A 12854-nucleotide genomic window follows, 5' to 3' on the forward strand; every position below is an offset into this window, starting at 1 on the left:
AGGTTCATCGAAGACGTGTAATTTTCAGTGCTTTTGAGCCCTGTAACTGGCTGGCGACCAATCAAGGGTGTACATTGGCTTTTGTCCACAAGTCAGCCGTAATAAAAATGTCATGGAAAATGAATGGATTGTCAGATAAACAAATGATTTTGTTGATGTGTTTTTTTAATCCCCAGGGCACCACGCTCAGATGAACCAGCAGCACATGATGCCGAGCAGAAACTTCCAGATTCATCGCATGCCGGCCGATGACATCCAGGATGATTTTGACTGGGACTCCATTGTGTAGCCTCCTCCTCTCATTTTTGTTGTATTTTTTTGAAAACAAAAGGAGTAGAGAGCGAAGAGAGGAGGAGGTGGAAGCCAGAGGAAATCAGGCTGGGCTAAAATAAGGCCGTGGGAGGGGGAGGAGATGGAGGAAGGAGGAAACCAACAACCCCCTACTCTCCTTCTCGGTGGGCGAACATTAGGCGGAGTGCCGTGAAACATTTTTACATAACCAGAAAAAGACAATCATATTATTGGGACAGGATCAAGTGTATGTCTCCAGCTCGCCTCTCCCACCATCCTAACCAGCGGCCTTCCAGACACCCAACCCCCCCCCCCCCCCTCCCCCATTTTGTCCCGCTTTTAGCCAAGCCACTCCACCACTGTTCTGTGATTTCAGCTTGTGATTCTTCTTCTCGTGTTGGCCTCAGCCGCCTCGTGGATGAATTGAGCTATCTCTTTTTTTAAATAATCTTTTTATTGTTTTGTAAAAGAAACACAGGCGGCCTGTGTGAGTCATGTGACGGCGGAAGAGTCCCCCCCCCCCCCTCTGTGGTTGGCTGGCAGAGGTTTTGAACAGGGTGTTGAAAAAAAATACACGAAAAAGGTCTTCAGGCCTACTTTTAACTACCATAGAATGAAAACCAACCAATGTGATCGTACAAAGGAATGTTTGGGATACATTGACAGAAAAAAAGTCAAATTACAGGTAAAAAGTCAGCCGAATGTTGCAAAAGTGTCTTGTTCATTTTTAATTTAAGTCAATATGATGAGTGTGACAGCAGCAGAATACCAAATGTTAGTTTTTTGTTGTTTTGTTTTTAAAGCTGTAAGCACATCCACATCTATGTCATTTTTTCCATCAATGTTCCCTTTGGGGCAGTGATTCCCAACCTGCTACTGTGAGCCAATACACCTATTAAAAAAAAAAATAATCTGATGGCACACCCCCAAACAAAAATGTCACAAATAGGATATAAACATACTGAAATATTGTCTCGATTTTTATTCGTCCTTTTATTTAAGGTTTGTGTTACAATTGTGGAGAAACATTAATTGTTCAGCCTGTCACTATACGTCACGGGCATGACTAGACCAACAAATGCACCGTTTTGGACCAATTAAGTAAAATTGGATAATGGCTCACCCTCACAGTAGTTGGGAATCACCGCTTTAGGGATGGGCATAGTCTTTGATTTATTCATCTTTAAGGATTGATGGCCGATTAGTTGTGTCTGGAGGTGATGGAGACAAAATGGAGTTGACTTCCTTGATGCAATGAGTAGAAATGCTGTCTGTTACCATCTACGTCCACATAAACGGTTTCCTTACTAGTGTCTGCCATTTGTATTGTTTTTTTTTTTATCAGTTAATAGAAGGTTCATTTTTCCTGTAGGCAGTCAAGGAAATGCCCATCCCTAATTCCTTTTTATAACTAGCAGCCTATTGATCATTAAAGATGTTGGTGACAACTTGGACAAGCAGTATACTAAAAGTGAGAAGCTGAACATTCACAGTATTTGTAAGATGAATACAGAATCCTCTCATAAAATACCTTCATGCATCTTAAAGTTGAATGCAAGTCTGCCTCGCATTAGGCAGAAAAACAACTAGTCATCTACTGCCTCTCCTTCAATTTTGATTTCCAATCTCTTACTCAAAAATAAACTAAAATGTGAAAAATTGAAATTGCGCTACAGTCCAGCTTACCTTCAACTCACGGTTCAGAACAAACATCAATGTATGAATATCTGGCTCTGTGACATCAGCTGAACTGAATTAAAAAAAAAAAAGGCACTGTAACATTGAACTGCGACCCTGGTTTAGAAAATTTATTGATTCTTTCTTGTTCCACTAGAGGGCGCCTATGTACCAATAGTGGTATTCGAGTCACTGGTTTAGGATGAGGGTCAGAGGCTAACGGCTCGAAAGTTCAAAATGATACTTACCTCTGATTAATGATCTGTAGGCTCTTTACCTGCCCTTAAATGTGTGTCATTTTATTTTATTATTTTTTACATAATGAAGATGAATTTTCCATGCTATATTGGGAATTTGGGAATTTAGCTTATTCTGATCATTTTTATTTGAGGTTATGCTATAAGCACAACTGTTAATTTGTTTTCTGGAAAAGCACACAAAAGATAACAGGGTGATTGGCAGTTCTGGAAACTTCCATATTGATGGGCGCTAAAGCAACTCCGCTTACATGCAAATTCTCACACAGTCATGTAAACAACAACGCCAGTCAGGATTCTGTCATACTCTGCGTCCTTTTTCATTTAATCTGGCAAGTTGTGCAAGGGATGGGCATTTGACAGGCATTTCCTTGGTTGACTAGAATAAATTGTTAGTTTTTGCGGAATGTTTTGAATATGATGTGATCGATCTCTGAACTCCACTTTCTCGGGCGGTGTTGTATTAAACGCTGCCTGAAGGAGTTGATTCCCATAGCTGATGTCAATATTGTCCTCCTTTAGACATCCGAGTTCCAATCCAGTCGTGACAATTCCATTTTGCCTCAATTGCAACAATCAATCGACTAATCAATCTTTATGCCCATGCTTAGTTTGTATTCCCTTAACAGAGGCCCACGGTTCGCTTTTCCCATCATTCCACACCTGGGACTGGATTTGGAATGATTCTGGTCCAGAGTGAAACTCATCACGCATCAAGATGATTTATTCATCATATGAAAAGATAAGTTCCAACTTGCTAAACTATAACTTTAAAGACCCTGTAACACATGCAAAGACTGAACAGGGAGTTGTGAAACTTTTTTTTTTAGGACAGATTGACCTTTTGCCAAGGGTAAGGCTTTCTGACAATCATTTTGAATAGTGCTGAGTTTGCAAAATGAATATTAAATTACAGGGATGGCACTTGACAAAATTCCCCAGATTTTTGTAGCTCATCATCCCATAGTGGATGCCATTTTGCCGTCTTGGGACGGCAAACTTTAGTTAAGAGCAAATAGTGATGTTGTTTACTCCAGTTTACCCCCAATCGCTTCCAAGACATAACTAATCAATTCAATTGATAAATACCCACGCCCATCCTTCTTGTAAAACTCAATGGAGGGAACGTTTGTTTCACATCTTCCGGGCGAAGAGTAAAAACAACTTCAAATGTGGCTTGAAAAAAGGGACACAGTGTAAGAAAAATGACTGGATCACTTTTTTGTTGCTTGTATGCGCGAGTCTGTTTGCTGGTGTGTTTAAAAAAAAAAAAAATTGGAGGGGGGTAGGTCAAAGTTCGTTATTACTTGCCAGAGAGATTATTTGGGAGATTTTAACACATTTTGAATGAGGGAAAGATTTTTCAAGAGCAGCCATCATCATCCTAGTACTGTCAGTTGAAATGAATGGTCGTTTCCTTCAGTGCCGGTGTCGTCGTGCTTGTACATATTTGTCTTTTTCAATCCCCCCCCACACCCCCCTCCTTGTTTTCCTCCTGGGGGCCGGGTGAGTCCACGAAATAGATGAGGGAGGGGAAAGAATATTTTGTTATCGTCCAATCAGAGGGTGACAGTATGTATATATCTATATTGTATATATGTGATGAAAACGCATTGGCTTTTTTTGTGTGTGTGACACTACCTTTTACCTGTACTATGTTTCTACATTCGGTGTTTCAGTGTTGATAATATATATTTGGTTTGTGTTTCATTGTTTTTAGTTTGTCTTTGTCATTTCTTGTTTGTTTTCCTCCTATTTTCGCCCCTTTTTATTTTAAATTGCACGATTTATTACTTTTGCTGTCAAATGAGGTGCACAGCTACTCTTTGTATTCGTTTAGTGCTGTAAAGTGTTATTAGACTTGTCAAAACCACCTGAACCCACCCGTACCCAAGCCCTCTCCTTGCCCAATATGCATGAATGGCACTTAAAAGAAATAAAATATGGTAACTTCACTGTGGAAGTTTGTGCTGTTTGAGCCTTCTTCGGGATCACTTGCAACCAACCCCAAGGCATAGGACACTTTTTTTTTCATTTAACATGAATTAGTCAAAGGAAAATGAACAAAAAGCATGCTGAAAATTTATAAATAAGGTTTCAATCCAAATTTAGAATTTCCATTAAAGTCATGTTGTATTCACATTATGATTAAGGGTTTCAAGAAAATATTCAAATTAGGTTTCAAGGATTTGACATTAAAGATTTTGAAATGGTGTCGAAAGTTTCAAAGTAGCAATTCAAGGCAGTTGGGTGTTTTGAAGATAGCGTTTCAAGGTTTCTGCTATAATATTAAGAGTGTTTAGTTTTGCAATTTGATTTGACGTTTGTAGACTACTCTTTTGACCCTTTAAGTGCTTTTCTTTCTCTTTTGTTCCTTTTACACATAACCGCATTAACGTAACAACCAGGCTAAAAATGAAACAAACCAAATCACGTAACGATGAAGAAAATTCTTTTTTTTTTCGGGCGCAGACATGTTGACATGGAAGGTACCAAAGTGCACCATGAACGCATCACAGCCAGATTAGATGCTCGCTGTCCCAAATCTCCCCCCAGGGTGAGGAGGCAGCGAGGCGGCGACTGGAGGGCGGCGAGGCGGCTTGTGATTGGTGCTACGGCTCATCCCTCATTCTTGGCAGCCTATCGCGCCCGGAGACGAGCTGCTGCTGGCTGGCTGCTGGTGTGGTACAGCACCGTGCGAGGCGAGCTGAGACAACCCCGAGATAACAGCTGCACTGGAGGAAGAAAGGAAAAACTGTCGAGGTGAGGTCTCTTTTCAGTGTGTTTGACAGCGGCCGGGCCACTTGAAAGTTGATTTGACACACTTTTCTTTTTTAAACGGACGACTTCCAACATCGGACACCTCCGCTAAGTTAGCCGCGGACTGGTTTCCTAGCCACTTGAGAGCTAAGTTGAGCTAGTGGCTAGCATTGGGAGGCTAGTCGATGAGTGGAGGAGGAAGAGGAGCAGGAGGAGAAGGGGGGCGGGGGGCTTTTCTCCACTTTTAAACCCGATATCAAAGTGGTCGCTGAGGGTACCGAATGACGCCCCAAAGTCGTTACGCTAACCATCTCGTTCGGCGGTCACTCCCCCGCCTCGCCACCCCCCACCCTCCTGCTCGAGTTGCTCCTTGTCGAGGATGTGACCTTCCTGAGCTTCCGAAAAGCATGAAAGCCATCCATCGGCGAGCCTCCACTCGATGGTGGCCTAGCGCGGCGAGCTAAAGCTAAACCGAGCGCCCGACTCTCCAGCTCCACGGTAGTTGGCCACTGGCCCCCCCACCAACCTCGCCGGTATCGGGTAGCGAATAAAAATATCTCCCGCTTTCGAACGTTTGCGGGGGGGTGTTCAAACCGAACAGCATTCGCTTTGCTTTCGGCTCCTGCGGAATAACCAGTCGGTCAGGTTGTCAAGACGAGCGAATGCTAAGCGAAGCTAGGCGGCTAGCCCGGGACACCTCGGTGCAGATTGGTAAACTATTTTCTCACTTCTCAACTGAAGTCGAACACATTTCTATTGATGAACTTCACAACTCCTTTATGGGCGTCTAATGTGTTTCGATACAATTGTCAAGATTTTGCGAGAATTCCATCCACCCAACGCCATTTCTTCAAAGTTGTGCAATCGTTTAATGAACAAAAACTATTTTTTTTTTTGCATACTCCGAATGATGTACAATCAAACAAGGAAACTGTTCATTTGGACGCATAATGTTCAACTGACTTGCGAGTAAATGCCTCGCAGTGTGCTATGAACTTTGGACAGAGTTTTTTTTAGTCAGTAAAAGATAAATGGGTCTTGCTGCTCAGCTCTTGTGACATGGAAGATTCTTCCTTGTTAACTCGTATATGTGAGTTGACGCTAAATGCTTGAATTGGGGTATAAATCTAGAGTTAGTGTTTCTCGTAAACATCAATGTTTCAGAAATAGTTAAGAGTGTATTCAGGGTCAAGATTTCAAAGTCAGGTTTCAACTCAAGGTTAGGCTTTCAGATCAGGATGTGAAGTCTTGTTCTGGGTGGTATGTCAAGGTTTCCAGCAAATGTATGTTTCTGACTTGGATTTCAAGCATTTTAAATTCAGGTTTCGGGAGTTATTTGAGAAAGACTTGAATTAGAGTGTCAAGCAAAAGTTGGTTTCAAAGTAGAAATTCAATGTGAAAAGTAAGGTTTTAGTTCTGGGTTAGAAATTCAGATTAGGGTGTGAAATCTGGTTGTGGTTTCAAGCAAATTCATGTCTCAAAATAAAGCTGATTCTGATTAACTGTGCCGCTGGTGTCAGGAAGAGGGGAGTCCTTAAATAAGGAGGGATCCACTGCATACATTTTAAAGTTGAGCAAATTGATTAACCAACGCGTGTTTCGCCCATGTTTACTAAATTAGCTCACCATTATACTGTGTGGTAGACCCCTTCTTATTTAAGGAGCTTTAAAGTTATATCATGAATCCCTGTAATTGGCTTGAATATGAACTTGTCTGACATGATCTTTGTTGAGTCATTAGCCGTGTGTGTCCTCAAGTGAATGCGTACGGAATGACTGACCTCACACAAACTCCCTCGCTGCGCTTTGATTTTGAATTGGGCTTTGTAACGCTCCATCACGTGACCTCACAGCTGGTCACGATGGACTTCAGAATAGCCATCGAACGTGTCAAGGAAGCATCCTTCAACCCACTAGTAATTCCCGTAAGCCATAAATAGAGAACTAATAACACTAACTATGGCAGGAACTTGGCTTGCCTTTTTTCTGCAGGAGGACGTGTTCTCTGACACGGCTGCACAAAGTGGTTCATTACGTTCTGTTGGCAACCTCCAAACAAAATACCTTTTGCAGAGAGGCCAATAGCAAAAGCGCGGATACACAGTGACCTTGTTAGCTAGCAAACAGTCCAACCTTAACAACCCTCATGGCAGCTGTTTTGAAATTTTCAAAAGGCGCTCAAAAGAATATTGTGTTCTTGTGATGCAACGTGTGTCGCTGACGTCCACATTGGAATCATCTTCATCAGCGAGCAAGGTTTTTGTGATGAAGAATATGGTAGATTTCTTTTTTCCCTCAGTCTTAATGTAACAATGAAAACTGCTCCAAGTAAAAAGTGCGAGGGTGGTAACGCCCAAGTGAGCTTTTTGTTGACTGAAATGTGTCACAAATACTCTTGCTTTGTTATCTGAAGCTGTTCTTGTTTTTGTCCGCAGCCTGAAGAAAGCTTCGAGAATTGATTGGGCCGACTCGCCGAAAACGAGCAGAGACAAATCTGTGGAGATGTGGGATGGGGAAGAAGGCAAGTTGGACGTTCGGCACAGCCTTCCGCTCGCCTTTCCTGCAAACATCAGAAACACGTTTTTCACATGAAGGAAAAAGCAGAACACGCCCCGGAGTTACAAATATGTCTGAGCGACATCACTGTGTGACCTGTAAAATATAATACACATGATTTCTGTGTTGGCTGACATTTCTGATGACCGTTGACAGGTGTGAAGGAGGAGGATGAGAAGCCACTAACACAAGGACCCTCCAAAGTCACGCCCACAGAAATGACCGACCACCGAGATGTGCAGGACACGTCAGTCGACACGATGGATGGGGCAAACGAGGAAGAGGAGGAAGAAGAGGATGCCAACACTTTACAAGGCCACGACGACGCACAGGGGCAACCCGACTCGTCCCTCGAAGGTATCGCGAGAAGCCAGTCGCCGTCTTCCCCGCCTCAGGAGGCCGACACCGATCCCGACTTCGACCCCTTGGATTTGCACGGAGATTCGTACCCCTGTCAGCACTGTGAACGGCACTTCTCCACCAGGCAGGGTCTGGAGCGTCACATCCACATTCACACCGCCACTGGCCAGCAAGCGCAGCTCTTCAATTGCCGATACTGTAGCAAGTCCTTTGGCTCTCAGGTGGGTCGGCGGCGCCACGAGAGGAGGCACGAGAGCGGCCTCAAGAAGAAGCCCGGCTCCTTGGCCGGAACGGCTCATCTGCTCGGCCCTTTGGTGCAGACGGACATTTCCGCTCCCGAGCGCACAAGCCCTACTAATCAATACGCCGCCGCGGGGTCGCAGCTTACGGGAGGACCCGCGCACTACTCTGAAATGGCGAGGAAGGAATCTGGCCCACATGCCGACCCTCCCTTCGTCTTGGATGAAAACGGGGCTCCCAAAGAGCTCCATCCTTGCAAGTACTGTAACAAAGCGTTTGGCACACACACTAATATGCGGCGGCACCAGCGCCGAATACACGAACGACACTTGTTACCCAAGGGCGTTCGCCGGAAAGGCATGCTGCTGCAGGAGGCGTCGGCGCAGCCGCGGCCCGACGCGTCGCCCAATGCCGGCCCCGCCCTCGTGTACGTACCCAGCGCCGACACAGAAGACGAGACCGACCGGGACGATTATGTCGTAGACATATCCAAAAACATCTCTGAGAATTTGAGCTTCTACATCGATGGCAAAATCGTGTCTACCAATACGGTGAGCACTTGTGAGGTCATCGAGGTGGACACTCGATCGGCCGCCCTTTTTGGTCTGGACGCGGTCATCATCAGCCCCAGTCAGCTCAGTCAGGCGCTCAAGGTGGAGGCTCGGGCCAGCACCGCCAAGCAGTCGTCCAACTTCTATCCGGCTTCATCCAAAAGACGAACGTCGACGCCGCCTCTTCTTCCCGGCCTCAAAGTCGAGACGGAAACGGCATCGTCGTCCTCGCCGAACTCGCTTATCCAGCAAGCGGCGGATTCGTCGGGATTCCAACGTGAGAAAACCGTTTATCTGTCACCGAAGCTCAAGCAGCTCCTCCAGACACAAGACGTTCAGAAGTCCATCACGCTCATCGCGGAAAGTCACAGGCTGACCTCGCCGCTTTCCGTCACGCCACCCCAAGGTCCCCCGAGTCGGTTTAAAAGGCGAACGACCTCACCCCCGTCGTCATCGCAGCTGGGTTCGCCCTTTAGAGCAGAGGCTTGCAAGGCTGAGACGGTGAGCCCGTACGCCCTCAAGGTGCCAAAGCTGGAGAACCTCAGTAGCTCCTCTCTGGACAAGGAAGACACCGCAGCCTTGAGCCCTTGTGGAAGTAACGTCGCTCAAAGCTCCTCTGGCAGCGGCGGCAACACTTGCAATCAGCAACCCTTGGACCTTTCCAACACTGTCAGTCGAAGAAGCGACACCCCCAACAAGGTCCTCGGCGATTCGGCTCTTGATTTGAGCTTGCATCGGAAGAGCGTCACCGATCCGGACGTAAAGGGAAGTGCAGTGCCGCAGCTGCAAGTAAAAAAGAGGAAGCCAAACACCAGCATGCTTGAAAAGGTACTGATGAACGAGTACGTGGGTTTGCCCTTGCCGACGGAGGAGGGACCCGCGCCGCTCGCCAACCTGGCTTTTCAACCGCAGTCTCCCAATGTGGATTCTGCCCACCCCTCGCCTCCGTCCTTAACCCCCGTCACCATGAACCCCTCCTCACCCGGCACCTCCAGCGTGACATCCACAACGCCGCCACCGCCCGTACTCCCCACCATGCCCTCGCCGCAGGCAATAGCAAATTCTCCTCTTTCCCAGCCCTCGGACTCATCGGCCCAGCGGCCTCTTCCTGTCCTATCGCCAAAGATGTCGCCAAGGTCGCCGCAGGTCCCCTCGGAAGAGGCGGAGAGTTTGTTCGCCGGCAACGAGGAAGAGCAGCATCATTCTGAGACACTGGACTCCCCCGACACTCCACTCCAAGAACCCGCCAGTCCTCCTGCGCCCCTTGAGCCGTCTTCGGTCAGCCCGTCTCCTACGCCGGACGTTTCTTTGACTGAGACGAGCAGCAGCCTGCTGAACGGCGTAACTACCAGAGACCTCAACTCAGGAAGTCCAAAGTCTGAAAACTCCGACTTGGCTGCCGTTTTGCCCCGGCCGGAGTCTTTGCGGGCATCGCCGCCTCTTCTCGCTTCACATGACCCAGCCCCGTTGCTGCTCCCACACGCAAAGATAAAAGAGGAGCCTGAGAATCACACAGATGACGCTTCTGTCAAGAACCATGTGCCTCGGGATGATGTTGATTTTTCACCGCAGCCTTTGGAAAAGAAACCCGATAAGCCCCCCGCCACCCAAAAAAGCGACTCGACTTACTGCAAGACCTTTGTTTGCAATGTATGCGAGAGCCCGTTTGGGTCCATGAAGGAGCTCAGCGGGCATATCGTCGAGCACGCGTCCGATAGGCCCTTCAAGTGTGAGTTCTGTCTGCAGCTGTTCGGCGACGCGGACGCCCTTCTCGCCCACCGGACCACGCTACATGGGGTGGGCACCATCTTCGTGTGCTCTCTTTGTTCCAAGGAGTTTGCCTTTCTCTGCAATCTGCAACAGCACCAAAAAGATTTGCATCCAAATGACGTCTGCACGCATACCTCCGTGGAGAGTGGTAAACTCAGGCCGCAGAACTACACTGACCCATCCAGAGCCAAAGAAGAAATTAGCATCTCCACACCGGCACCAGAGACTCGTGTGGAAGCGCCGGAACAAAATGACGCTAGTCCCGCCACGGAAAAGCCTGACGTTAACGGGAATCACGCCGATGACGGCGGCGAGGACCCCAATGAGGAGCTCTACACTACTATAAAGATCATGGCCTCTGAGGGCGGGAAGCCCAAAGGCCCCGACGTCCGTCTCGGCCAGAACCAGCATTACCCCAGTTACAAGCCGCCCCCCTTTCCCTATCACAGCCGTTCCCACGCCGGCTCCATGGCATCGGCGACCAACTTCACCACACACAACATCCCGCAGACGTTCACCACCGCCATCCGCTGCACCAAGTGCGGCAACAGCTTTGACAACATGCCCGAGCTGCACCAGCACATTTTGGCTTGCGCCAATGCCAGCGACAAGAAGCGCTACACTCCCAAAAAGAACCCCATCCCCCTTAAGCAAATAGTCAAATCTCCCAACGGAGTCGCGTTGCCCTCGGCAGGCCAGAGCGCCTTCCGAAGGATGGGCCAGCCAAAGCGACTTAACTTTAATCAGGATGTGAACAAAACAAAAATGAGTGCCCTCAGTAAGAAGAAAAACCAGCTGGTCCAGAAGGCTATTTCACAAAAGAACAAAACCGCCACCTCGGCAAAGAAGGCCGCCATTAAAGTTGAAGAGGCGCAGAGTAACGTCTGCCCCCACTGCGGCCGAGAGTTTACTTACCAGGCCAGCCTCGGCAAACATATGGCCTTCAGCTGCCCCATGAAGCCTGCCATGAAAAAAAAGGGCAAGAAAAAAGAAGCCGTGTCTGGCGCGGCGGAGAAAAACATGAGCAAGAAAGAATGTGAAGCGGCACAAACGGAGCCTGAGCCCAAACCCCTCGGAAAGACGAGAGCTCGCAGCTCCGGTGCGGCGGAACTCCCCGAACCGCCGCAGACGGCGAAAGGCAAAAGTGTGCTGAAGAGGCCCGCGTCGTTCCCGGCGGCGACCACCACCGCCGCCGGCAAAAAAGCCAAGAAGAGCCAGCCTCAGGCATCTCCCCCACACACTCCCAGTGACACCGCAGCACAGAAGCAACCCGTCAGGTTGCAGCGAATGGGCAAAGCGACGCCCAAGAGGTTAGCCGAGCCCAAGTCGTCGTCTCCGCCGCAGCCCAAGAAAGAAGAGCGCTTCTCCCTTCGGATGCGGGAGAGGCTCGGCGGTCCGGTCACCAGGAGCGCGCAGATGGCGGCCCCCGCCGTGGAGGCCAAAGCCGAGGACGCACCGACGCCTGAGCTAAAAGACGCGCCGGTGGGTGATTGGAGACTTTGAGTCCAAGTGAGAGTTTGCAATGTTAAAACTGCTAGCGAGATTTGAATTGAGCCTTACTTGTCCAATCCCGTCTCTCACTAAAGTGCACCAGCACCATTTTCAAGCACAGCTATTTTGAAAATGTGTAGGTGTGATCAATAGTGTAAAATAATAATGCATATCGAGCTGCAACAAAATAGCATCACTAAGTGCCTATCTTTGTTCGCATATGTTTTGTTTTTTAAATTGCAAACTCCCCCTTTGATCGGTGTCGGCTCGTATTGTTTTCATTAAACTGGTGTGTTGTTCCAGGAGGTGCTGATGAAGTAAGCCATGTTGCCCTCGTTGGGTTCCTGGGACATGGGACCCTGTTGACCCACACATGAGGACAACTCTACTGCCTTGCTGGACTGTTCTTTCTTTCTTTTTTCCTCACTTGTCATACAAACTAAACTGAGCCTCCATTTTGTTTTCAGCCAGCCTTGCAAAAAAAGAAAAACTCGCTGTAAATGGCAGTGGGTTAATATATATAAATATATGTACAATAGGTGTCATGACTTGACCCAAAACAGTAACATTAGGGCTCTGTCGAAAGCTGATCTATTGCAAATGGCAATCATGCATCAGTTTAGGGAAACGCGCGTATTACAGCTTTTGTTGTTTTAGGCTTATATTTTGGACATTTGAATCTCCCGAAGAGTCTCCTAATGCATGCGTAAATATAGTGTATTATCGAGATGACAACATTTTCCAAGTCTCTTACAGTGGCCACTGGCAGCATTATTTTGTTTTGTTTTGCAAACTTATGTCAGAATGCAATCTCTGTAGTGCTCTTATTGTAGAAAATGTTCTATTGGCTTTTCATTTGTGTGGGGAAATGAAATGTGGCAGTTGACTGCAACAATCGGTC

The 12854-nt window shown here is 47.4% G+C and overlaps 2 protein-coding genes across 5 annotated transcripts in view; both read left to right on the plus strand.

The window, feature by feature from the left end:
• foxj3 (forkhead box J3) overlaps positions 1-4185 on the plus strand; it is a 67404-nt gene extending 63219 nt beyond the window's left edge. For all 3 annotated transcript variants that reach the window (XM_037252670.1, XM_037252669.1, XM_037252671.1), the window contains one exon: positions 177-4185. In XM_037252670.1, coding sequence (XP_037108565.1) covers positions 177-289 — 113 coding nt within the window. In that variant the 3' untranslated portion in view covers positions 290-4185. The remainder of the gene's footprint in view (positions 1-176) is intronic.
• A 539-nt stretch (positions 4186-4724) lies between these two features.
• On the plus strand, positions 4725-12854 carry prdm2b (PR domain containing 2, with ZNF domain b). 2 transcript variants are annotated; one of them, XM_037251679.1, is made up of 4 exons: positions 4725-4988; positions 7421-7506; positions 7698-11944; positions 12257-12854. In XM_037251679.1, exons 2-4 carry the CDS (start codon positions 7488-7490, stop codon positions 12272-12274), a joined length of 4284 nt encoding a protein of 1427 aa, XP_037107574.1. In that variant the 5' UTR covers positions 4725-4988; positions 7421-7487; the 3' UTR covers positions 12275-12854. The 2 variants fall into 2 exon arrangements, with proteins under 2 accessions (XP_037107574.1, XP_037107575.1); XM_037251680.1 differs by lacking the exon at positions 4725-4988 and adding an exon at positions 5069-5696.

Source organism: Syngnathus acus, chromosome 5 (assembly GCF_901709675.1).
Source record: "Syngnathus acus chromosome 5, fSynAcu1.2, whole genome shotgun sequence".
Taxonomy (NCBI): domain Eukaryota; kingdom Metazoa; phylum Chordata; class Actinopteri; order Syngnathiformes; family Syngnathidae; genus Syngnathus; species Syngnathus acus.